Here is a 27,479-nt window from a genome sequence, read left to right as displayed (position 1 = left end):
GCGCCCTCCCTGCCGCCAGCCGTCCGTCCCCGCGGCGGGGGAGGAGACGGCTCCCCGGGCGGCTCCGCCTGCTCCTCGGCGGCTCGGGAAGCACGGCCGGAGTAGCGAGGCTGGGTTAAAAATAGTTTGGGGGCTTTTTTTCTCTTGTGAACCCCTCAGATTTTTGGCCATTTATGACTTGACGTCGATAAAATATTCGCATGCTCGCATCCGATGAATGTACAGCATTGCGTGGGGCCCGCGAGGGCAACCCCCTGGTTCAGGGAAGGCTGGATTTCACCAGAGCTATAAAACGCCGAGCGGCCCGGGCGGCCAAGCTGTAGGCGAGCTGCCCGCTGCCACACACAGCACCTGCTGTTTTGCCTGGGCAGGGTAATTTCCACAACCGAGCCAAGCTGTTGAGAAGCATTAAGGTACCCAAGGCTGGGAGACTGAACAGGAATGAGGAATTTTGATGCCAAATCCACTCAAAAGCAATTCCAAAAAAACCTCCTCAGTGTTACACCCGAGGAGAAAAGGTGATTTTAGCACTGGCCTGCACCACTTTCACCCTTGCCACCGTCTCTCCACAGCCACAGGAGCTGTGGTCCGAGGGTAATAACCGCATCCCTAATTTTGATACAGTTTGGTTTTGAAAGCTGTCAGTCTTCCTGCCCCAAGGACTGATGGCCAAGACATGTTTTAAGTGGAGAAATGAGGGTTCCTTTCCTGAATGCATTTTAAATCAGTACTCCATATTGCTGCATACCTTTGTAGATATATTACATTCCAGCAGTTCCAGTCTTTACAGGCAGGCGTGCCGTATCTTTTCGTAAAAGATGCATTTTGAGGAGTATTTTGTTGAATCTTTGCTAATGAGAGTTTTCCTTCTCAAAACGAGAACAAAATATTTCTCAGTACCGTAAAGTGTGACAAATTGAACTTGGCACACATAACTGGTTCACTAGCTGCCCTTCTGCCAGCCTCTCCATATGGCCTCCTTGACAGGCATTTGCAAATTGTCTGTTTGAAGCAGTATATCTATATATGAGTCAAAGTTTTATGCATTTTCCATTTTCAAAAAGGTACGGTTAGAATACACTACTTCTAGAAATTCTCTTTTGAAGGGTGATTTACTGTATATTTTATCTGTAGTAAAATAATGACCACAGTTACTCTCCATTTATTGCATATATCACTGTAAGGCGTGCAATGTGGAGTGTCAGGATACTTGTCATATGGAATGCATATTCACATGCCATTGCATTTTTATAAATTAATTTATGGTTTTAATTTGACCCTGGGTCATACATATATACACACAAAGAGAAAACATGCTTGCCTGCAGAAATAGGAATGATCTACTGTCCCTCTTGTGAGAGCCTGAGAGTTTGAAGTCAGAGGAGATGAAGCTAGGTAAACTCCCCCAGCTGGTAAAAGGGTGGGAAGCAGCACATTCAGTTCTACTCTCGCCTTCATGGCACTGTCATCCGGCACTCACTCAACCCCTCTTCAGCAGCTTTCTTCATTTCACTTCTTGGGATTCTCTCCATTTCATCTCTTCTTCCTTTCCCTCTCTCTCCATTTCTGCACAGCCTCCAACACTCATTCCCAGTGGCACAATTTCCCAGCTGACTACCCAGCTGCATTTACCCTTGCACACTCTTTATCCTCATCTTATTTGACTGAAGCCTTCACTGATCAAAAAAATGGTTCACAGACCTAGGCTTTAATCAAGTCTTACCGCCTTTCTGATTATTTTTGTTACCGCATCTTCTTTTTCTATCGTTTTTCTTTTCCCAGACTTTTCAGCCTTTCCATAGTATTCTTTACCATGATTTACTATTTGCTTTTGGCCTTCCCTCTCTGGTTTCACTTTTCTTTCTTTCATGCCTCTGATTGCTGATGCTCTTCATGTGTGTTTCTTCTTAGCCCTTAACTGATCATTTTCTCTCATTACTAAACCTCAGACACTATTCAATCTTGACACTGGCTTTCTTCGGCTCTGCTTTTGCCTTGTTGAGTGCTTCTCGAGGAAAGATGGGGACCTGTCTGATTTCTGTGACAAATCTGTTTTCCTAACATGCAATTCTAATTTATACCCCATTTTCCCCTACACAACAGGAACCTATGCATAAAGCCTGCTGTCCTCATTCTCTGCACAGAATTCAAACCGTTTCTTTTGGGAAACATTTTCTCACCTCATCTTTTCCACCTCCTTTGCTTGCATTTCCCTTCTGCCAGTGCCCTGATGTTCCACCTCTTTCAGATATTTCTGTTCTCCTCTCCTGTGCTAAATGAAAGTATTCCCCTTCACGTCACTTTCTTTTCCTTCCTTTTTTTTTTTAAACTTTTTAATCTAGCTATTGCTCCTTGCAGTTCTCTAATCTCTCCTGTGCAGAGGAGGAAGGACCCACTTCTTGATCCAGTTTATTCCAGATTATTGTCCTATATTCTTTCTCTCTCTTTCATGTATAGACCCCATGATCACGGTGTTCACAATCCATGTCTGGGCTCCTCTGTTACATGGTCTGCAGTCTGCCTGCAGATCTTTGTGCTCAGTTGTCATTGCTGTCACTGAAGTGCCTAAAGAATTCCTCCTACCTAAATCAAATCCCGCTTAATCTGTCAACCTCGTTCAACAATACTCTTTCTGACATCTTGTTTTTGCTTGGTCCAGTGATTTTTACATGCTTCTCTAACTATTTTTTCAGCCTGTTTGTCAGCATATCCACTACAGATCCACCACCCGTGGTTTTTGAGAGGCGCCACAGCAACTTCACCCTTTCCCCCTTTTTTCCTCTGTGCCTTATCACTGGATAACCTCATTCCAATAAAACTATCTCTCAGTCCTTAATTTAGATTAGCCCTCTGTCCACCTAAAGCCCCCCTTGCTGTCTAGCCACATGCCGAGCTAAATTTCAATCCGTTTCTAGCAGCTCCTCCCTCGTGTGCTCGACAGCTTTCACTCGCCTGTCCCCGGACACCTCTGATTCCGATCTCCCTCCAGTCTCTCCCACGGTGGCTTCTTTGAAAACGACGCAGGGCCCAGGCCCCTCTGCATAACCTCTGGGTACGACTACCCGCACCCTTGTGCACAGGCAAACCTGTTAGCCTGCTCCCCACACGCACAAATCCAGTGCGGTATCTTCAGGTCTTTCAGCAACACCCCGCCAAATTCAGACGCGAAGGTAACCCCATCATGTCTCTCCTCCTTTGCACCCCCTTCCTTTCTTTGCCTTGAGTTTCTAAGGTGCCCCGCAGCCAGACCTGCCGCTACCCGTCGCCCCTCAGCGGGCCGAGGCGCGCTCCCGCCCAGCCGGCAGCCCCGGGCCGCGCCGCTTCCCACCGCCCTTCCTAAACCGCTAGACGCATCTTCCCCCCGAACCGGCACCACCCGCCCTCCACGCTACCCGCCCCCGGCCGCACCCCCGCTACCGCCGCCCCGGGGCCCGCGGGGAACCGTCCGGCCTGGGGCGGGGAGCACTGGGCGGCGAGGCCGGGGGCGGGCCGCGCCGGGCGGAGCGGAGCGGCGCGGCCCTGGCTGCGGCCCAGCTTCCTCCGCCGCTTCCTGCCGCCGCGCCGTGCCCGCCTGCCGCCCGCTGCCGCTCCGTGAGTGCGGGGTGCCTGGGGCGGGGGGAGGCCGCCGGCCCAGCTCGGGGGGCGCCGTGGCCGCGGCGGGTTTCTCCTGTGGAGCCGGGGGGGGGGGGGTGCGCGGACCCTCGGCGACGACGAGCGGCGGCCGCGGCGGGAGGGCCGGGCCGGGCCGATCTGCCCCGCCATGGCGGCGGCCGGGCCCGCGGCCTGCGGAGCCGCGTCCCGCGGAGCCGCGTCCCGGGGGGCGCCGCGGAGGTGCGGCCGGGCGGGGCGCGGGGAGGGGGTGCGACGGTTGTGCCGGGCTGTGGGCGGGCGGAGGCGGGGGGGCACTGCCCCGCCGTGGGCCCGGGCCGGGCGGGCCGCCCTAACCGCTGCCGGGGGCGGGCGGGGGGCGGCACTGCCCCGCCGTGGGCCCGGGCCGGGTGCCTGCTGCTGGGGGCGGCCGGGGCAGCCCTGCCCGGGCCTCCTCCCGCCGTTTCGCGAACTGCTGGTGGTGGTGGTGGAGTGCGGCTAGGGTGGGCTCGCTTCGAGTAGCCGGCGACGAGCTGCAGGTGCCGACCGTCCGCTGTCGGTCTCAGATAGGTTAACGATACTGTGACGTGAAAACTGCAGCACCGGGCTGACTCCGTGACCTGCGGTAAGTTTCTCGGTCCGTTAAATTAGAGACAGTCGGTAGCATCGCCTTTGGTCGAGTTGAAACATAAGCTCCGTTCACTTTGCGTTAGGCAAGTTCGCAAGTGAATACGGTTATAAAAGGGTCTTGCGGTTCTGTGTCATGAGGCTGGCGCAGTTGTTTCTGCCCCGCTGTGACAGCGTGGCACACGCCGGGCTGGTGATGCCACCACCGGCCTGCGGCCACTGCGGCGAGGCCGTGTGAAGGCGGGCTGCGGGCTCCCCACGACAAGTGTTAGTGGTCTGGCAGGCAGGACGTGTGGCCGCAGCGCTGCCGCTCTGCTACCTGAAGTTTCCTTTTCAGCGAATGCAGACTGGTACATGCCTGAGAATTAGATCACACCCTCGTGACGGTCCTCTCGATTAACTGGAGACGTGGTATTTTAGACCCCTAACTGCAACTCTGCATGTTGTACTTGAGTTAATGTTTTGATTCTCTGTTTCCTGGATATTTTTTTTAGGACTTCATTTGGTCTTTTGCTGTTGATGTTCTTTACTTTAGGACTTCATCCTGCCCTTGCTACAGATACGTTACTACCTGCACGTATAAACAGAATATGCATGACAGCATATGAAACACAGAAGCAGAAGAATAAAGTAAGACGTCAAGAACATAGAAGCAGATGGCAATAATTCCAGGTGTAGCGCTGTATTCTTGTTGCATGTCATCCTCAGCTACGAGTACTTCCCAATGCCATTAAATAATCCTCTCATACAAACATATAAAGCAGAACTGTGTTTAAAAGATTCTTTCCGCTTTCATTCTCTAGCTTTTTAAATGAAAGCATAGTAGTGGTATGAACATGTGCCAGATTGATAGCAGACTATGCCTTTGTGAAGTTGCTGTGCAGTTTACTAGGGTTGTAAATATTTTTCATATTTCTTCATGAAATATTGAAAAACTGGTGCTATGTAGTTTTGTTTCTGCAAGATTTACAGAAATGCAGCTAGTGTCTCATGGGTTCTGCTGTGAGCATCAACCATAGATCAAGGACAAGTTGTTCCACTTTAGACATGTCATCAAAACAAACTAGGGCAGTTTGTGTGGAGGAAGAAAATGGAATGAAATTTTTTGCTCTCAGTGGCAAGGCTTTGACTTTCAAACAACTCTAACTAGTTTTCCGTAGTCCTTTATAGTTATGATATAATTAGTTAACTCCCACAACACCCTTCCAGTGTAGATGGGAAGTTACATGCAGCCGTTGTTTTCCTTCATCTGCTCCGACTCAGCCCTTTAGGCAGGGGTACAGCATGAGTCTCAGCTTAACGTGTTCTCTTGTGTGGGCTTCAGCCTGCTATCTCACACGCTGTGCTGCAACCATGGTTCCTATTTTTTTTTTTTAGACTTCACAGAATTAGCATTTCTCTGAAGTTCATCCTTTGCTCATATTCCCCTTTATGTTCTCTTATGACATCTTCAACCACTTGGTTCCCAGTTTTTATCCACGTGGTTATCCTGGCAATATACTCTGAGTTCACTGGTAATTCTCCAGCTGTTTCAGTTGTTACACCCTCAGAGTTTCTGTGGTGATGGCACTGTTAAGTTAGTGTTCATATCATGTGAGTGCAAAGTCTTTCAGCTCTGTCATCTGACTGCCTTTTCACATACAAAGTTTTCATTTGAGGGCCAACATCATTATAAGTCATGGCGCTCTTTGTGGTACTTAGTGTTTTGCTTTTTGAAGAGTGAATTTTAAGAAAATCCGTATTAGACCATAAATGCACCTATCCAAGTGTTTTTCCCTCTTGGTGTGTTCATATTTTTTAAAATACATTTAAGGTGGGATAGAGAACATAAGCAAAAGTTGCAGTTTGCTTTATGAGGTTGGATATTCATGGGTATCCCTGAAATTTTCCATAAAACCTTTGCTATAAGATACTAGTAAAAATATGGCATCGAAATACTACTTCTTTTACCCACTCAATCCTTTAATTTACTTTAGTCATAAACCCAGTTACAGAGTCTTTTCATACTTGTTTCTGGACGCTTCTGGTTTCTGTGCATTCTTAGAAGTAATTTTTCTGTGGTAAGTGGGTTTCAGCAGGAAATGCGAGGGAGATTGTGCAGGGTGCAAACAGGAACATTGACAGACCATGTTTTGCATGGGCGGCTGGATAAAAAGGGTTAATAAAAGTGAGAAATGCTAGGGATTTTACCTGTCACTTGGAAAGCTGTATCTGGTGGTCCAAGGGTTCTGTCTCGCTCCTTGCGCAAGAAGTACATCAGTGTCTCACCCTCTTAGGACTGTAATATAATGTCAGGATTGGCGTTTGAGCTCCAGTGATGGTGTAGGATGTGTGATGTGCCTTTGGGCTAGGAAGTCTCAGAGATGACACGTTCAGAATTTCAGATGACATTTTCCAGGGGAAGAAGTGTTGCTGCCACTACCAGTCAGCAGTTCTGGTCCTTTTACTGCTCTAGCAGGCAACGGGGGCTTGTTTGCCACAAAGGTTTCGGTGGCTGTCAGAGCGCTGAGCCTCCTGGCCTGCTGATGGGTGACGCTGCCCGGTTGCTAACTGTGATGGATGCGGTTCTTGCTCTGATTGGGTGACATTTGATCTAGTGACGAGCAAGCCAAAATGCCACAGGTAACGCTTGGAAGAGACGTCCAAAATATATCAACTTGCAGCTTACATCAAAACATGTAGCAATTCTGCAGAGGATCTGACGTTACTGACCCCTACAAAGGCTTTTCTTTCTGTACTCTGACAGTTACGTGGACGCTCATAAAGCCCTTTCACAGGTGTGCTATGGACCATCTTGGCCTTTGGACTTCATCTGCACATCTGGGCTGTTCCTCAGCTCCTTACTTTCCTTGGTGCTAGGCTGCTGTTGACAGCTGGACAGTTCTGTTAAGTTACATGAAAGTGCTAATTTTTCACTGTATTCAGTGTGTGTTATGCCTTTTCAGTGTGATGCAGGGGTTTTTTTTGCATTTGCAACATAAAATGACATAATTCTAACTTGAAAGTTTCACTACAAGTGGTGAGACAGCTGAAATTTAGGATACCTCAGATGGTTTGAGGGATTGAGGTAAATGTATTTAACTCAGCTTCTTTGAATTCAGGTGCTCACTGATGAAATATTTAACAGTACTGGTTTCACAGTTAACAGGCAGCCCTACTGGGAGAGCCTTACCTGTATCCAGAATAGTACCTGGAGACTATCTGTATATTCATTTGGCTGTTTTTCACAGGGTAAGTCTACTTAGATGAGCTGGTGATTACTACACCATTTTTATCTTGTTTTTTGCATTTCAGTAATGGAACTATAATCCTTAGAGTTAATCAATAATCAGAAAAAATGTAATAGGTATTACAGAGATAAAACCAAAAATGTGGCACTTGCCTGAAAGAGCTGGCACCGTAATTGTAGGAGGGTGGAAAATGTGGATGATGGCAGATGGAAGCAGTGTCATGGTAGTAGTCAGCACAGCAGGTTATTTTTCTAACATGCTGATGATCTGGTTTGGGTTTCTTATTAGCATCATAGTGAAGGTACAGCATGGGAAGACTCACTAAGGTGGCACATTTCAAATTTTAGCAAGTGAGCTGTAGACTTTGTAGGAGGATAGACTCATCTTCCAAGTAAGGAGTCCAAGATGGTAAGACAGGAATAGGTCTTGGGGAGTTTAGACAGCAAAGACATAGTTTGCTTCTTCACCTCTCTTGCGTAAAGACGGTTTGAAGAGGAATGACCTGTTTGGTTTTGGGTTTTATTGGTTTTTTTTCCCCCAAAAGAAAAGTGAAATCTAGTTCACACTAGCCTTGTATCTTTTATTGGTCCTAGCTCTACTGACTTCTGGTAAAGTATAAAATTTTAAAAAATAACATTTATTTTAGGAACTACAGCCAGCTCTTTTTAGTTTCTAAATACATACTTTATAGAGGGTACATTTCTAAATATAAAAGTATTAATGCTGTTAAATACAGACTATTTCAGGCATGCCTTACATTTAAAATAATCTAGGCATACCTTAGATTTAACTTAAATTTAGCATGTTGATTGTTGGCACTTTGGCAAATTTGAAGCTTTTAAAATTAGGTAGGCAGATCATTTTGCTGCTTTTGAAGTGGCTTGTTCTTTCTAAAAAGGTGGAAAGGAGCAGTTGTAGCAAGGAGCTTTTGATCTTAATCGGCTTTTTGTAGGCAGACTGGCATTAGGAGTCTTTTAATCAGTAAAAAATAAACTGAAAATAGCAAGTGATGATGATTATACTTCGCTCTTGTATGCTAAGCTCCAAGAATCTGAACACGTTTGGCAAGGACTGGTTCATAGGTTTGTATAAAATGATTGCTTAAAAGGAGGAGATTTAGCTCCTTCTATTTTTAGCTTTTTCCCTGTGAAACTGCATAATTTCCACTTAAAATTTTTACTGTATGTCAAATAGAGATCAGGGTGGAGCTAACATACCCTCTGAATTCAGTTTTTTCTACCACAAAAACTGGGGTATTTTTATTTATCAGATTCGTTAGTTAAGTATCATTTGCACTGTGACTTGATTTGGTGTATACTAAATGAAAAACTTACAGTATTTGTTTTTCCATCACAAAAAGAAACTTTGAAGCAAGGATTCATGCAATCTTCTTTCTGCATAGGGAAAGAGGGAGAGTCTGTCTCTTTTAGGACACTCCACAGTTGATGGCTGTAGTTACAAATTACTCATTGAACGTATTAAAAAAAAAAAAAAAAAAAAAAGGAGAATGGGTTGGAAAGAGGCAAATCATGGGAATATTGCCATAATTTTTAATCTTCAGTGCATTGAGTTCATTTTGTGTAAATTGTTTGTTTCTTCTCTGCCCGCTTGTTCTGAATATTTTGTGTCCATGGCCAACAGAAAACTCCCGAATTTCTCTCTTGCTTTTTTCTTAGCTGTATTTTATGTTTTCTTGAGTCTGTGTTTGTTCAGGGACTCTGTTCCAATAAAATCTCCATCTTTTATTTCCCATAAACTGAAGTATTTCTGAGAAGTAGTTTCTGAAGCACCTTAGGTTTCTTCCTTGTTTATCTCAAATATAATAATAAAATTCCTGGTGTATTTTGAAATGTTGTGGTTTCAGTTGTTAAATGAGATCTTCTACTTATGTTTTCTGTCCCCAAATATACTGTAAAATGGCAAATAGTACTGCAAATGTACTGTGCTACTTGCGTCGTAGATGCAAGCTGAGTAGCTCATTGCTTTTACCTTTTCATCCCACTTACATGCTTTTCAAAATCAGGCACAAACCCTGGCTGGCTAGGTCCTTGATATGCTGTGCTTTTCAAGAGCTCCCAGGTCAGTAAACATCGTCTGATGGATGCCTGTTTGTACTGCCAACTTCTTATGTCAGTGTTCATTTCTAATGCCATGGGCTAGAAATGCCACGTTTTCAGTGGTTGCAGGTACCAGCTGACACTGTCTTTTCCATGTGTCCTGAAGGACCCTAGAGAGTGGGTTCAGCGGTGGGCTGTGCGTGCCCTGATCCAGATTATATCACCCGGTCCATGGGCCACAGGATTTCACAGGTGGTAAAGACTTGCTTGTATTTCAGCTGGTTGGGCCCATAATTGTTCTTTCATTAAGTTATCCAAGCTCTCCAAATGTACTGGTATGAACATGACTTTCATTTGGGCGAAATCTGTGATTTGGGCAGTCTTACGTAATCTGCCCAAAGAGATAAAAATTGTGATGCTGAAATGAACTCATAGATTGTTGATGTCAGTGTTGAATAACCTAAACACCACTACATTCCTTTAGGGAGGACATTTTTGCTGTCTTTGCTATTGACTCTTTACATAATTTAGTGTAAAATCATGGGTTTTCTAACAGTAGTTGTATTGGCCTTACTGTTTGATGAATGTCTCGATGAATCTTGTGCTTAGTTAAGCAGCAGTGCGACAAGTGGTGATGGGTATTTTCACATGAAGCTTGGATATATGATAAGGTGCCAAGGCAGTACAGTTGAAGTTGTTTGGGTCTGAAGCACTTTCTCCTGTTCTAGGGACGCCGTGATCCATGGCTGTTGATGTAGATCAGGCATGCTAACATTTGTTGAATATAAATAGTCAAGAGCTGGAATATTCAGATCTTTCTTACTGTATGAACAAGAATTGCAAACCTACAAAATCAGCAAAGCTCAATTTAGTGGCATTGTTCACTTGCGTGTCTAAGCATTTCAAGCTTTATATACCCTTAAGTACAGGAAATTTTAACATCTGTAATTTAAGAATGTCATGCATGGTATTTAATATAGTATAAACTGATTGCTATGTAAATATAGCATTTTGCAAAAAATGAAGTGCATTTTGAAAGGTTGAGGAGACATGAAGCTGTCGATGCAAGGAAGCAAAGAGTAAAGGTTTCTTTCATACTCTACAGAAATTTGACTTGTCCACAGTAAATCTCTAATTGATACATTTATTCAGAAAACTTCCAGCACTAACAGCATGTGTGACAGATGCAGAGATGTCTGTCCAGGTCTGTAGGAACCTGGAACAGGAGCTCTGAGGTCCAGACTGCCTGCTTCACTTCAGAGAAGGCTGTTCAGATATCAGTGATGGTGGTGCTCTAGTATCAATATTGATGACTGTTCTGCTGATTGGCTTAATGGATAAGAAAGGAGAGGGAATATGGAGTTCAATATACAGGTCAATTCCCATGTCCCTCGGAGCTTCAGTAATACAAAAGTCTAAATGCATATACAGAGAAGATTAAAAAACTTAGACAAACTTTTTAAACTTTGGCAATCTTATCTACTTGATTTGTAGCAAGAATATATCTTCTGTTATTCTCAAATCTAGGACATTTTAGAGGTTTCCCCTACATAAATGAGGTAGCACAGTTGAAAATGTTTGGTACTGGTGGCTCAGGTGACATTATTAACTCAAATGTTACCCTACAAGGTGTCTTTTTTTTTCTAAACAGAATGGCTCACAGGTTTACAATGTATGAATATTAGACTATCTTACATTCATATGCTTTATATGTGAAAACAAATTTGTTTTTATGAAGCACATTGTTAAAAGACAACCTGTATACTAAGCTTCAGAAACTGTTTGTGTGATGCATAGCTACACTCCTTCAGTGATTTCACATTTGGAGTTTGATTAAATGACAGGTGTGCTGAAATCTCTGAGGATTTTTTTTAAAGTTTAGTGGCAAATATTTATACTTTAATTCTGTTCTTCATAGGACTTCTTGACTAATGACCGAAATTTCCTAAGAAAGACTTCATCTGTATGGATTCTTTGATGTTTAGTAGAGGGGTCAGCTCACACTCCAGTCTGTCCTCACTCATAGGAGAGGACACTTTCATGAAGTTTGGAATACTTTTGTATTTATTGAAGTGTTTGAAATTGCTCAGAAGCTTTTAGGGAATATACAAGGGTAGATGGTGACTAAAACATTTCCAAAGGGAGATATATTAAAGAAGAGAAGCTTCTATTTTGATGAAGTTTTAATGGTAAAGTATGGCTGGAGCTCTGTAGTAGTTTACAACAACAAAAATAAAGAAAATCTTGATATCTCAAACACTGGTGCCTGGAAGTGTGTTTCCTCCCTAGCTACAGCTACAATTTATAATGTCATGTAATGTAACAAACTGATCTTGTGGCATTCCTAAGAGTTCATTCCTGAAACATTCATACTCCTTGTTGCACAACAGCTGACATGAAGACTGTGTTTGTGAGGTTTGAATGTGTGATTTGATCTCATGCTTTTAGAGTTCAAACTCACTACATTTGATGAAGTATTTGGGCAATACAGCAACCCCTGTTGTTTCTTCCTAGTAAGTAACAGATGCGGGTGAAAGATCCATCAAGAGCCAACCCCGAGAAACCGAAGAGAAGCAAAAGGCCTAACAGGCCACAGGATGAGGACTCTTCAGATGATATTTCAGGTAAATACATTAGGTGATTGTTTGGCCGTAAGGTTCAGATCTAATAACTTTGGTGTTGACTGATGAAAACCACAAATCAGTGGTACCATTACCATGAAATACTTTTCTTGTTTGAATTTGTAACAGAAATATCCCCAGTTAGGTGTTTATGACCTGATCAGTCATTACATTACATGACTGCCCTGAAGGGCTGGAGAGTTGATTGATCTTCAACGACAACCTTTTCAAAGTAGGAGAATGGCCTTTCAGGTGGTGTAGAAGGTCTAGCACATGTGGCAGGAGGCTGTTTGGCTGAACTGGGGAGCTTCCAGCTGAGTGCGGAGGCAAAAGGAAGGGCAAAGAGGGTGGAGGCAGGTTCGAGCTGCCCTTGGAGGTACCCTGAGTGTGCAGGAATGGCATTATTTAAGCCAGCCTCAGAGTTAAATCCAATGAGGGATGTAAAGGGTAAGGTAGATTTGTATGGATACTGTGCCAGTAAAATGGCATGTGAAAACCTGTTGCTTGAGGGGGCAGGGGACCTAGGGACATGGGAAAAGGCTGAGGAACTCAGTCTTTCCTTTGCCTCTGTCTTCACATGTAAGCTCTGCACTTGGTCCTCCCTGGTTCCTGAGCCTAGTGGCAGACTCTGGGATTTAAACATTGTCCAGAGTTTAACAAGATTGAGAGCTGTTAAGCAAACTGAACATGCACAAGTCCATGGGATCCTATGGGATGCATCTGAAGGTGCTGAGAGAGCTGGGTGATACTGTCATCTTCCTGACTACAAATTGGGGAGAGCAGCTGGTAACGCTGAAGGGTAGATCTGCTGTTCAGAGTCACCTAGACTGGCTGGAGAAATGGGCTGGCAGGAACTTCATGGTGTTCAACTAATGCAAGTGGAGAGTTTGGCACCTGGGCCTAAATAACCACATGCAATTACAGGGTGGGAATCAAGGACTTGAAAGCAGCTTTGCAGAAAAGGTCCTGGGGGTCCTACCACACGTGCTGAATAAAATCAAGCTGTGTGGCTTGTGCCTACTGTGTATGCTGGACTGTATTATCTAGAGTGTAGGGGGAGGTACGTGATTATTTCCATCTTTTTAGCACTTACGAGACTTCATCTGGAGTACTGTGTTCGGTTGTGGCTCCCTGTTACAAGGACACTGACTTGTCTGAGTGAGTTCAGCAAGTTGAGCTCCCTGTTAAGGAGACTAAGAACATGATGTGTGAAGATGGGCTGAAGGCAATGGTTTTGTTTAGTCAAAGGAGTGAAAATACAGTTTGTTTCTTTCACTGCCTGACAGGTGGTTATAGAGAAGGCAGAGCGAGGCTCTTCTGGGAGGTCCACAATGAGAGGACTAAAGGCAACAGACAGAAGTTAGGGCAAGGAAATTTGACTGTATGAGGAAATTTATTTTCATCTTGAGGATGGTCAGGCAGAAAACTGACTTTTTAGTGAGTTGTTGAAACCTCTGTTCTTGAAGATATTCAACACTCAGCTGAACAAAGCCATCAGTAACCAGATCTAAATTTGTATTTGGCCCTGCTTTGAATGAAGATTTGGACAAGATGGCTTTCAGTTTCCTTCAAACCCAGGTTATTCTTCATACTGCAGTGGAATTTGTGCAAAAAATATGACAGATAAGAATAGGGATTGATACTCTACGTTCAGAATGGGCAGTTGTAGTAGGGATGCATGGGTGTTTGAAAATCTTTCTTTACAGATTGCAAAGGAGGTCAACTGCCTGTGTTGTTATATGCAGAAATAGATTTAGGTAGTATTGTTGTGGTTTAAACCCGGCTGGCAGCCAAATAGCATGCAGCCGCTCGCTCACCTCCCCCACTCCTGTGGAATGGGGGAGAGACATGGAGGGGTAAGGGTAAGGAGACTCATAGGTTGTGATAAAAACAACTTACTAATTGAAATAAAATAAAACTAAAATATTAATGAGAATAGTAATAATAGAAAATACAAATGGGTAATGCACAACGTGATTGCTCACGACCTGCTGACTGATGGCCAGCCTGTTCCCAGCTAGTGATCCACAGAATCCTGAAACCACCTTCCCCAAAACCCGAGTGGGGTTTCCCAAGTAACCCTTATCTATACGCTGAGTATGATGTTAGTAGACATGGAATATTCCGTTGCCCAGTTTGAGTCCGTTGCTTTGGCTATGCACCCCCATAGTTTCTTGTGTACCTGTGCACTAGTTGAAAAGTCCTTGATGTCTTTGCAACAACTAAAAACAACAGTATATTATCAACATTTTTCTCATCTTAAATCCCGTACTGAATCCAAACCATAGCACTATTCTTCCTAAGAAGGGAGGAAAAAAATGTCAGTTACCTCTATCCCAGCTGAAACCAGAAGTATTTTACTGTTGACAAAAAAACCAAACCAAAAAACATGGAAATGAATTTTGTGCAAAAGTAGTTCTTGTACTTCTGTATGAAGTAGTTTATCTGTTTTTAAGTGGTGGCATTTACTGACTTGAGAAGGATTTTTGTTACAGAAAGACTGAAATAGATCCTTCATAAAATTCAGTATATGGGGAGCAGCTGGCTGATTTTTCCTATTTTGGTTCTCTGCTACTTTTTATTCTTAATGCTGAATTTGTTGAAGACTCTGCTCTTTTAGTGTACACATGCTCCCTTTCATAGCTATTATTTTTAATGGATGAAAGTGAGTGTGTGTTGTTTTCTCTAGGCTTAACCTGCCAGCACGTGAGCCAAGCAGTGGATGTGCATCATGTGAAGAGAGCAGTAGCTCAGAGTGTCTGGTCGATATGTGCAGAATGTCTGAAGGAGAGGCGGATGAGTGATGGTGAGCCTGTGGCACCTTCGGACATATGGCTGTGTCTCAAATGTGGCTCTCAGGTAAGCATATGCTGGAAATTTAGGGAGGTGAATGGGTCCTGATTTTCTAAAAGATACGACTGGTGTGGATCCTTGTCTGTGTGACATCTTGTTACCTTCAGTGAAAGGGTGTGATGTAATGGCTTAGTTGTGAGAGTCCATTCTTCAGCTTCTGCAGTGGTGTGGGATTCGGCCTTACGTTCTTGTCTTGTTTTTGGCTGTGTTTTGGGTTAACTTTATGTGTTGTGGTACGGTCTGGCATCACAAGTATTAAGTGAGGGTCCTACCTTTTTCCTCTGTTCTTCATCTACATGCCTTTGCTGCTTACAGAGAATTGGCTTCAGGAACTCTGTGGTTGTAAAATGCATTTGTTCAGCTGGCTCATCTGGCAGAAGATCCTACAAATACAAATGAATGAAAAAACAATGTAAATTGAAAAAATGATGTATATTGCTGAACCAGCTTACAGTGGGCACTCAGTTGCTAGATTTGATTGAAACCAGGGAAAAAGAACTGTGCCAGAGTGAGGATGCTGCTTTTTGTGGCATCTAGCCATTAGATTGGATCAGTTATAATGTCACATCATGGCCTCAGAGTTTAAAATGGCAGGTCCTGACCCCAAGGGCTTGCCCAAGTTTCTGCCCTGTGAGTGAAGTAAAGTCTGATACAGAAAAATACAGTTTACAGGCAATGTCACGCTTGGTTCAGCTAATAGTTGCCTGAACAATTTTCTTAGACTTTCTGTAGGTCTTCCTATAGTAAGGACAGAAGCTGGCTTCTACCAGCATTATCTGAACAGATTTAATTTTGCAAAGAAACATGTTATTCGCGGGCTTCAGAAGATAATTATCTAGATCTGAGGCAGACTCATATGTCTCGTGTCTGAAAATTTGTAATTAAGGAAGGCTTTTAAAAGGAGTTAACGCTGTATGCTTTTTCATGTTTATGCTGTTAATAGCCTTCAAAACTCATGCCTCATTCAGAAACCAATCCTGCATCTTCTAAGTCCCACTCTGTAGATACTTGAAAAATTGCAGATGCTTTATCTCAGTGTTGCTGTACATAAATGGTGTGTTCTGAGTAGCTTTTTAGTACAAAAGAATTTATATACCTTTTGTATTTGGTGTCTGGAATGCATTTGGCATTCTTGAGCCCGGAAAGCTACCTGTGCTTTTCTTCTCCTTGATATTCTGTGGAGCAAATACACTACATAGTCATTTCATTCACATGTTTTTTTAGAGAATTCTTACTTTTGTGAATAGCATAATTTTCTGTCTATTGATACTTCCTCAATATTTACTCAAAAGTTAGAAATTATTTCTATTAAGTTAAAACAAACAATAATTTTCTATGCATTTAACTGATTTTTCTGGTAGAAAAGATGAGATCTTGGTTTTGTATTGTCATTGATTTTCCTTTAGTAGTAAAAAGAAAATGTGTTAATTAAAAAAAAAAAAAGTTAATTGATATCTTTATAATACTGGGTTATTAAGAGTGTTAAACCCTTTCAATCCTTGAGAATGCTAAATGAGTATTTAGGGCACTATAGATTTCTGTCTAATTTTGGAAAGTGAAGTTTTTGTAGTTTATTTACTAATAATGTAGTCTTTTCCCACTTCCTGTTTTTCCCTTACTGTGTTGATATTTGTTTCCTTTGTTAGGGATGTAGTAAGAACTCGGAAGGCCAGCATTCTCTGAAACACTTCCAAACAGCACGCACAGAACCTCATTGCATTGTTATCAACCTCAGCACATGGATCATATGGTAAGAATAAGTATACAGGTGCTCCTGTGTGGTTCTACATAAGGACTACTCATAACTTAAAGCACTGTCTTCTGAAATTATTCTGACAGATAAAATTAATACTTTATATAGAGGAAAGGCAAGCTTTCTGGAGAGAAAATTAGTTTGTCCTTAAGAATCTCAGAGGGGTCACAAATAAGTAAGATAGACATTTGAGTGCACTGTATTCTGTAGAGAGCTGTCTGGTTATGGGAGTTTGTCCTTGCTGCTTGTCCTTCCTTTCTATATGATTATTTGCAGGACTATAAATTGAGATTATTTAAATCTGTAAGTATCACAGTGAATTGGGGATGATGTATAGAAGAGCATATATGGGATGACAGAATTAAATTTTATTCCTCTTTTTAATATGAAAAATTGAAACTTGGAGCTTAAGTAATTTGTGTAAGTTTGTTTGAGGGGTTTGTTAGAGCTAGAGGTGCATCCAGATATCCTGAATTCCAGTTTGTTTCTTCTTTTTTTTTTAGGTGTTATGAATGTGATGAAGAGCTGTCAACACATTGCAACAAAAAGGTTTTGGCTCAGATAGTTGACTTTCTTCAAAAACATGGTTCCAGGGCTGAACCAAGTAAGTTTATATTAATAGTTTTATCTGGAGCTATCTGTAACGTACTGTCCGCAAAAATGAGTATTTCAGATTTTGAGGCATGTTAAACATAAATGAAAATCTTGTATGGTACAAGTATAATGCAATTGGAAATTGCACAATTTCTTGTGCAAATAATGCCTGTGGTAGTGGTTTTCATAAAAGTAATTTAATTTTTTTCTTACAGTATGGTTGTGTTTTAAGAATATTTTGGGCACCATAGGATGGTTTTCCCAGATTTTGTCTTTAATGAAGAAATACTAGTTTATTGTAGAGAAGACATTACCTTAAATAAGATGCCATATAGAATCATTAATGAATTGAATTTTCCTAGTCTGGATTTGTCACATCTTAAAATTTTTCTGGTTTAAATTTGTTTTCCATGGTTAATTAAATTTGTTTAAGCAGATTTTCTAGTACTCTGTTGTTGGATGTAATGCTTTCTGTTCATTGATGTCATGGGGTTTTCATGGATAGAATGCTCATTTCTATTAATAGAAAATAGTATTAATTTATTTTCTTAAGTTAGGAGCCTACTATTATTCTGAATGTATGTAATTATAGATAGAACTTTGTACTTGTGGCTATCAGCTTTTGATAATGTTGATGTTATTCATCCCTACTGTAACAAAATTGGCATCATTTCTGGCTTGTGGCTGAGTGAGTGCATTGAATTCCAGATTTTCTTCACAAAAAACCAGCTTAAGTAAACTTCTAAAACAAATGGCTGTAGGTTTTACCAGAAACAGTCACCTGGTTAGAAGTAATGAAGGAGAAGAATTGCCATTCTGAATTGGACTATGTATTCCTCTAGCTGCATGTCCATAAATCCTACTGGTTTTGAGCAGTGATACATATTTTTTTTTGAGGGGGGGGAAAAATGAAGGGCCACTCAGAAATACATATTTTATATTTTGATCTATTCACAAGTTGTTTGTTAAATTGATAAATTGCTACTTTTTGTGTCTTTTCACTGGCAGCAATGAAAATACAGTATGTGATTTCATTCACAGCATCAGTTACAACTTTATGTGTGGTAATAAATTGGTATTGCAGCTTGCTTGCAGATTAAAATGCTGTAGTGTTTGTTTCAGTTAATGGAACCAGTTTTATTCTGGTTTTGTACTGCTGGATAAGACTTTCAGAGTCATATGACTGTGTGCTTCATGGTTTAGATTCTGTGAGTGTGGTGCTTAGAAGTTTTCTGTGAAATGTCTTAAATAAAGCAATCAAAATTCAAAACTAATTTAAGCTTAAATTAGGCCCAGGATTTCTTAAAAATCAGATGTTTATAGCAGAGCAGGGCAGAATATATTTCTACTGTGTTTGTATTTGTGTTTCATTTTGATACTCTGTTTTGAAAATGTATATATTGCTTTTAAATATTTGGCAGCTATAACTGGAGACTCATGCAGGAAACAAAACTGTGGAATAAAACTTAACTGGAAACAAAAATGTATTGTTTCTGTTTAGGGAATAAACACTTTCTTCCCCCCCCCTTCTTTATTTTTCCTGTTTAATTTTAACGAGTTTTTCCTTCAGTTTCTGAAACCAGGCATAGAAATGAAAAACTAGCTATCATCCAGCTTCAGTGTGTTGTTCATTTTGTGGTAGCAGTGCGTTGAGTTGGCCCTGCTTGCTTTGGTGCCGTGTAAAAGGAGGCTCAGCAGCAGTGATGTAAAAGGTGCGAGCGGTGCTGTGGGCAGCGCGAGGGTTCTCCTGCAAGGCGGTGGGAGGCGCAGGACAGTTTTAAATTAGTGGCAAGTTGTGGAGTCTGCTTTCCCAGTGTCTTGTGCCGCGTGTTACCAGCTTGCAGGGTTACGCTTCATCCTTCAGATTCATGCGCATGCCTGGTTTAGAGTGTGTGAACAGTCACACCTGGTGTCCTTCAAAGCTAAGGAGGTCATGCACAAGCCTTGCCGGGTGGCTGCCTCAGCAGCAAGAAGTCTTAGCTAGTGGAGGTTGCTCCTGCAGGGTAGTCGTGTCTCCTGCTCCACGCCGGGAGAGGGCTGAGGCCCAAGTATTCACACAAAAAGCACGTGTGTGTGCTTCCAGTAACGTTTTAAAGGTGGAAGTCTGCGACGCTCTCCAGGTGGTGGAGTATGGCTGGGCTGAGCAGTTTGGATCCCGTTCTGGGCCTAAAGATGATTTGTTGTGTTTTCTTAAGTGGCAAGAAAAAGAGGAAAAAGCTGTTTGCCTGGCATGGTATGTTGCCTTGGGCCAGGCTCCTTGCTGGAAGAGGCTGGGATACAGCTGTGTGTTGATAAGTAAGTGGTATGTATGAGAGGGAATTCCCAGGCAGAGTTGGCATTCTTGTTTCACTTGGATGAATATAACAGCAATGCCTTTTCTGTTTCATGTCAGATACTTGGGCTGACACACTTGGTACTTCCCCTGAAGAAAAGTAACTTAAGTAAGATTTAAAAATTTTCTTTAAATGAGACTGCCTTTAAGGATTTTTTCGAAAACAAAATCTGAAATCGAAATGTAATTCATGCTGTTGTCCAGATCACAAAGGATATAAAGTATAACAGTGAAAATTAACTCTACTATTGATAACTTATCTCTTGGGTTCTTTTAAGTGTAGCATTTTATTTCAAGTTACAGTGATAGTGATATTTTCAGTGTAACTGTCACCCTTTAAAATATTAGTTGGCTTAATTTTTTATATTTTCAGCCATTAAAAACATAAACTAATTTTAAATAAATGAAAAATGACTTGTGAGGAACAAGTAGTGTAAAACTGACAATACTTAACAATTCATATTTCTCACTTAAAAATCAATCTTGTGCTTTTTTCCCATTGCTTTTCTGTTTCTTCCTAAAAAAGCAGATAAAGTGAAGACACCTAATTTTCATATCAGAATGTGGCACTGTAACAACAATTCATCTTAGGTCTGGATTTCTTTCTGTTGTAACAACTGGTTGGCATGGTGCATAATTAAAATTCAAATAGCATTGTGTGGAAATTTTTGCAGAAATGCTGTATGAACATGGATATATGTAATTCATGGGCTGCTTATATCCTTAGATGAGGGCTGCTAGGTTTTTTTCTTGAAAGTGCAGGAGTCATTTGAAGATAAAATAATCAGCTTAAACATGTAAGGGAGGGTTACATAGGTTTCCTAATTAATGCATCTTGGAAAATAAACAAAAGCAAAATGCTTGTCATTTGGTACTAATGTGGTGGAATAGTGTGGCAGCAGGATCCCTGCTTTTCACTTGGCCTCTCATAAAGATTCAACTTCACTTCAGCTGTAAAAATGTGCAAATTACATTACTACTACATGACTGACTTTTGTAATTACATTAAGCGATTGAGATAAATCCCAGTGCTGGGTTCCCAAAAGAATGCTTGCAGCTGTGTGATTTTCGCATCTGATCCTATGGTTTGTTGTACCCAGCAATGCCTGCCTTTTTTTTTTTTTTTCTTCCCCCTCCCTTTTTTTTTTTTTTTAGAGGAGTCTGTTTGGTTAAGAGGTCATGTTGAGCACAAGATGGAAGAATAAAGCAAGATTGCTTTCTAGGGTGTGCCACCCAGAAATTTGTTTTGTGGAAAAGGTTAGCAGGCCATGATGATTTTCACAGAAAGGCAGGTGCAGTATTGTCCATGTGGCACACTTGTGAGCTTCACATGGACATAATGCACATGTAGTACACAGAAACCATGCTGAGACATTGCGCTCTGTGTATCTGCTCATTTGCTGGAGAAAATAAATGGGTTTGCAGTCTTAAAAATGAATATTATGTGTATTTTCCTTTACAAAAGCCAAATTAGATGTCGGTGGAGACATAAGACTGCATACTCAGGTTTTTCTATAGAGCAGTTAAATAAATTGGTTTGTGTGGCAATAGAATGGGAAGGAAGAATGTTTATTCTCAACTTTTGTAGTTAAATTTATTGTTGGGAAGGTCAATCAGAGGAATGAGATTTTGCTAGTAAGTTCAGCTGTCCAGATTTGCCAATAGGTGAAAGTTAGAAACTTGATTTCTATTTTAATGGATATAACTCATATAAAACAAAGATTAAAAATCTATAGTTTTACAGTACAAATAGGTGTTAACTTTTATGGAAAAACAAATGATATGATGAATACCTTTTCAGATTTGCATTTGTCTGTGGATATTAGCAGTTGATAAAGGATCATAATGAAAACAATAACTCTTCTTTCATAACTGATTTTCACTCCATGCAGTTTTGAAGTGATATAAATCCATTCCATATACTTATAAAGAAAATTAACTAGCCAAATAAAACAGAATATGTTGATTCGCCAAATCTAAGGTACACTTCGGCAAAAAGACATTTCTGTTCTTGGTCATAAATTTTCTTTCAAGTTTACTTACTTCCTAGGAGCTGCTGTTAATGATAAACATTGCAAAGAAATGAAAACTGAATCATTGGCAAAAAAAATAGACATTCTGTCATTTTTATCAATGGATTCTTCCCTTTCCTGTCCACATACTTGCTTGCGAGGTGTAGCACAAGTCATCTGAGTGTAGAGAATCAAACCTGGTGTTTGAATAGCTTGCTTTCACACTGTGCAGACAGGTTTTTTAGTTTATAACATTCTGGCAGAATCAGAGAAATAAAATTGCAGTTTATAATCTTTAATTTGGTAGGATTATAACACTGCAAGGGAAACTGGGCTTTTAAAATGTAAAGCTAGTGACCATTTCAGAAGAGAACCATGCTGTTTTTCTAATTCTCATTGTTGTACAGTGTTGAAAAAAAATTTAAATTTTTTAAATAAAAAAGGAGTGCCAGACAATTTAGTAGCATTTCATAATACAGCATGATGAGAACTTGGTAAAAGAAAGGCAATCTATTAACCTTGCTTTTACTGTGAAGACCTTCAGCTGAAGTACCAGAGTTGTATTCAATAGAAAAGGCTTGACCTTGGAATAAAAGACCATATTCCTGGAACCCTCATTTTTAATTAAAAAAAAAGTTGCATTGAAAAGATGAGCAAAAATGCTTACTCCCCTGGCTGAAAGAAAAATTGGATGTCATTTAGCTTTTTGCTTGCATACCATCTGCACCCCCAGGCACAGCTCAGTTTCAGCAAGGGCAGTACAGAAGTCCATGTGCACTGCCAATGTTTGAAATACTGGCCAAACAAATTGATAGAGAACCTGCAATAAGTTTTCTGAATGTCTTTTGCAAGTGGATATGTCAGCACTGTGTGTGTTTGTACACCTGGCCCGTGGACTTGTCATGATTCATGGACCGAATGACTCTGTGTGTTAACGTTGAGTTTATGAATCTCAGTCACATACCCATGAGGCCAGTGCTGTGCAGCTGTGGGATAAAACAATGTTCCCTGCCTCCAGAGAGCTTATGAGACAAGACTACAGGTGAGCAAAAGTAGGTAAAAAAAAAAAAAAAAAGCTGAAGAACAGAGTGTCAAGAAAAGGATGCATTGCTGCAAGAGGTATAGCAGAGGAGCAATTTCAGACTGCTGTCCTCTTTCCTGTGGGTCTGGTGGGAAGGGGGTTTGCTAGCGTGGGGGAGAACAGGGTGATGTTGGGAAGCTTTGTCGGGCACGAAGGCTGTGCCTTCGCACAAATGCAGCTGTCTGAGAGCTGAAGGAGTGAGCACTGGAGGTGGGTGTCATGGTGAGACCAGAGGCAGAAGCTGACCTGGTGCCTAGGAAGAGATGGTCAGTGGGTGTGACGAGTTAGATGGAGAGCTGGGCAGTGGGTCTTGGCAGAGTGCTCTGGTAGGGTGTCTCTGCAGCCATATAGGCTTTGTCAAGGGAAAAGGAGGTTGTTGTGGTCAAGGCACAACCTGGGTGAGAATTTTCCCTGTGTGTCTGGGTTAGAAAGGCCAGCTCTAGAACAGAACGGCAGAAGGAGTCTGACAGAGGCATAGTCTGAATGTGTGAGCCTCAAAACAGTCAGTCAGATACGCTGTCCCTGCTGTGGAGGGACAGGCCTGGCTGAGGCTGATGTCCACAGTGCCTGAGAAGGGCAGAGAGGTTGAGGGTCACTATGTCAACTCTCTAAAAGACGTAGTAGTGAATTACGGACAGAAATCAATCTATGAATTTACTTACTTTTGTGCTTTTCACCTTTCATTAACATTTACAAGGTCCTTTATAACAGGTGTTACTGCATGTGCAAGGATGGCTTAGACTACTTCTTTTATCATGTTTGGCCAGGAGCCATAGACCCTTGTGGGCAGTAGCAGATGACAGCCATTTCAATGGAACCCTTCTGCTGGGGTCCTTGTTGTGTCTATACTGACTTAAAAGTCACTTTTCATATCCAAAAGCACGCCTGTTAAAACATTACAGTGTTGCAAGATTGAGTCGGCAAGAGTCCGTGAAACAGTTCAGTGCAAATTCACTTTAAAAAAATTACATATTAGCCTTTTGATTAATAACTGTTTGTAGCCTTGGGTTAATCTTGCAGAAGGACCCTCCAGCTCCAATCTGTAGAAGTATTAGCTATCACAGTCATTACCAGCATCTTCTGTTAAGACTGACCAACTCTTCACATGTCAACTAAACATTCAGCTTCAGGCCTGTCTGTCATTTATCACTGAGCTGGGGACACTGAGCAGAGTTAAATTAAAAACTGCCGTCCCTCCTCTGGGTCTGTGTATGTCCTTAAAAATATCTGCATGGAATAAATGAGGCAGCAGATAATGCTTGCAATGGCAAAGCAACGTTTTTCTGTCAAAACTTCTTCACAGCTACAAAAAAACCTGGTAAAATGTCACATGGATTGTCTTTGTAAAATTATTAAAAAATCAAGTGGCAGTAATTAAAACCTTCTGAATGAAAGGAGTTTCCTAGACTTCAGTAACAACATACAGGCCTTTTCTTAATTTACTACTACTTCTCCTTATCCCTATGCTAATTATCCAGCTTTGTGGCAGTCGGATGTCTGGTACTCATTTATTGTGTTTTATAATTGTATGTTCATCCAGCTCTTATCACAAAGCTGGATGCTTTGCCTTTTGTTTTCCCTCCCTTAAATAATTTATATGTAAGGTTCAGTAAATGGAACCTTGTTACTTGTGTGAAGCTGCCATTTAACCATGAAGTGAAATGCTTTTATCGAGTTTGCCCTGCAGATATGGTCCGCTGTGGCAGTGCTGTCCATATTTGGTGGCTGTGCAAGGAGAGCCAGGTGGTGCTGCAAAGCATAGCACAGTGAAGCGTGGACAGATCTAGGTTTGACATTTGTCATCCTGTACTGCTAAAGGGAAGAGAAAAATCTGCTTTTCCATATGCTTATGCTTTAATTTTTGCCTGCAGTTTTGTCCAGATGGCCTTGTGAACATTGTTTACTTTAAGATGCTGTCCCAGATGTTTTTGAATGCCGATGGATAAATGCAACAACTGTGGTATACTAATACGCAAATTATTTACACAATTTTGGCTCTTTTTTTTCTGCTTTTTTTTTTTTTTTTTTTTAACCCTCTCTTCTCCCCAGCACTACTCTGAATGGCACACTCTTCTGAGGGGAAGAAGCCTCCACTTAGATTACTAATTTTCTGAGAGTGAGCAGTGCCTTTGAGTTGCAGACACTTGAAGCTCCCATCCTCCTCCTGTGATGCTTTTGGAGCTCTGTGTGGGTGAATTAGTCTCAGACACTGTAGTATGCTCCTTGTAAGCATGTCAGTTATGAGGTGTTGCTGTGTGTAGCCCATAAAACAGTGACTGTTTCAGGGTGTGAGCAGCTCCCAAGCTGCATTCATTGCATTCAAAAACACTTTTTCAAGGAGAACTTGTTCTCTTGCTTTGCCCTTGTACTGTCGATTTTCCACACGAGTGGAGAGTATTTTGAAGCTGTGTAAGCAGTATTACCAAGAACATTTTAAAATGTTTTTAAACAGCAAAACACCTCTAACTTCATTTTGACAAATTCAGATACAATTTTGAAAAATAATTATGCCTTGATGGCAGACTGCATCAGAAGCTTGTTTCCAGATACAATAGATGTTTTAATGACTTCTTCTGTGTTTAATTATATTTTTTCATCTTCTAAACAAGAAGCTACCTAGGAGTGTACATAAAAGAACCTTTTGACATGAGCATTTCATTAACGTAAATAGGTCTGTTAGTTATTTCTCAAGAACACTTTAATGAGACTTCAATGTGAAACTCATTAGAACAAATATATGAATTCATATGTCAAGACAGAGATTGCAGCATCACAGTTCTTGGCATCTATTAAGTCCATAACTCGCTTACATTGACATGCATTGTTAATCAATATTTAAGACACTGCAGATGTCAGTAATGCTCATATTTAGTCCTGCAACCATGACAATATGAAAGTTGCTAGTAGAATTTGAGGCTAAATATTGTTATCTCAAGTCTTTCCATTACCTCTAGGCTACAAGTTAATGACTAACTTTGCTGTCCCTCATCTATTTAAATAATAAGGAAACCAGGGAAATATGTGGACGTTATACTGGTAGCATATTCCAGTGCAGTTTTATAAAATTTTTGTTGTTTGAAATTATAACACTCGCACTGTATGTATTTGGGTTGTTTTAGCAATTCCTCAGGCTGTGACAAAGAGAGGTGAGTTGAGGAGCAAATACAGTGTTTAGGGGAACTGATAACAGCTCCTATTCAGCCACTGACTGAGTTATATGAGGTAATTCAAACAGAGCACAATAACTGATAAAGACTTGCAGCATTCAGGTGGTAATTTTTGGTTACCTCTCTTCAAATGCACCAAAAAACAGTCTTTGTGTGGTGTTTCTGGTGTGTCTAATGAACATACATCCTAACTGCCTCTTGTCCTCTTGTTAATAAACTAAGAGCCCATTTTACTTTATTTATTGCATGGATAATTGAAGAAGTTACAGTCTTACAGTATGGTTATTGTTAAATATATGTTGTTGTTGGGGGTGTTGGGGGATTTTTTTTTTTCCTCAGCAGTGTAACTGCTGATGTATCTTTTTTTTTTAAAAAAAGATTATGTGAAGCAGTTTAGAGTACCATCAAGGTATCTTTCCACGTATGTTAAAAATTATAAATGTAACCCATGGAAGGACTGAAATGATTAAACTATGCAGTTATATAGTAATGTTAATCTGTAGTTTAATTATAGGTTCATCAAAAATCATACGACTCCGTGAAGAAAACAGTGAAACAAGTGAAATACTGAAAGGAAAAAGTTCTGGTAATGGTGCATCAGTTCCAGTTAAAGGAATAAATAATTTAGGAAATACGTGCTTTTTTAATGCTGTCATGCAGGTAAGATGGAAAGATCATACAGCCTTCTCTTAATAGATTTCAGAAATACTTAATCTGTATAAACTGTGGGCTGCAGAAAAGGTTCTGACTGTTACCAGTCTTCATTCTGCTTTCTGAAGGTCCTTTTCAAATTCTTTTTATTCCTTGCTATCCAAGCAGTATTTCCTCTAATAACAGAAAAGAATTCCTGGATCAGTAGCATTTTTCACAGTAATGCGACAAATGAAAATGTCAAGTGTTTTACACACTGCATATGTGTGTGGGTTGTACTCTAGCATATGGTTTTATTTGTAGTTCAGCATTAAGCAGCCATGAGTAATGCACAGTATTTACCATATTGGTGGGTGTGAAAAGTGGTACTTTATGTATAATGTAAATGTCTGCCTAGTGCTTTGTGATGATTTGTAACTGCATCTATTGTAGAGGTTTTAAAAGTACTTTTATTGGTTATGGTTTTTTTTCTGACCAGAATAGGAGGATGAGCTATACTAATACACTTTTATTGATGTTGAGCGTACAACTAATCCAACATCCTCAAAAAAAGCAGCAGGTTTAGCAGGTTTTATATTGGACCATCCTCTTGCTTGTCAGTTGATCAGACATCTGTATGTCTGCAGACAGGAGTCAACAAATGAGAGAAAACTGCGACAAAGGTGTTCTGAACTGGCATTCTTTACCTTGTGTTTATGGTGGTGGTTACAAAATGCAGCAAACAAATAGTAAATATGTAAGGAGTTACTGCAAATTGTTCTCTGTCCATACTTAGGGCATTGTAGAAATTGTGATTTGCAGTCATTGTAGAAAAAGTGATTTGCAGTCAAAGTTAACCAAAAATAAAGCAACAAAGCTGAGATATGTGAAGTTGGTTTCTCTCTCAAATTCAGAGAGGTAATGCTTTTCAGTG

At 41.1% G+C, this 27,479-nt stretch overlaps 1 protein-coding gene across 2 annotated transcripts in view; it reads left to right on the top strand.

Annotated features, from left to right (window-relative positions):
- Window positions 1–3,474: 3,474 nt before the first annotated feature.
- USP45 (ubiquitin specific peptidase 45) overlaps window positions 3,475–27,479 on the top strand; it is a 54,881-nt gene continuing 30,876 nt past the window's right edge. For both annotated transcript variants that reach the window (XM_074896085.1, XM_074896086.1), the window contains exons 1-6: window positions 3,475–3,591; window positions 12,017–12,126; window positions 14,813–14,982; window positions 16,623–16,726; window positions 17,233–17,333; window positions 26,430–26,575. In XM_074896085.1, the coding sequence (XP_074752186.1) occupies window positions 12,027–12,126; window positions 14,813–14,982; window positions 16,623–16,726; window positions 17,233–17,333; window positions 26,430–26,575 (621 nt within the window). In that variant the 5' untranslated portion in view covers window positions 3,475–3,591; window positions 12,017–12,026. The remainder of the gene's footprint in view (window positions 3,592–12,016; window positions 12,127–14,812; window positions 14,983–16,622; window positions 16,727–17,232; window positions 17,334–26,429; window positions 26,576–27,479) is intronic.

Source organism: Athene noctua, chromosome 1 (assembly GCF_965140245.1).
Source record: "Athene noctua chromosome 1, bAthNoc1.hap1.1, whole genome shotgun sequence".
Taxonomy (NCBI): Eukaryota; Metazoa; Chordata; class Aves; order Strigiformes; family Strigidae; genus Athene; species Athene noctua.
Note: the sequence above shows the minus strand (reverse complement) of the source record. Positions and strands in the feature narration are given on the sequence as shown.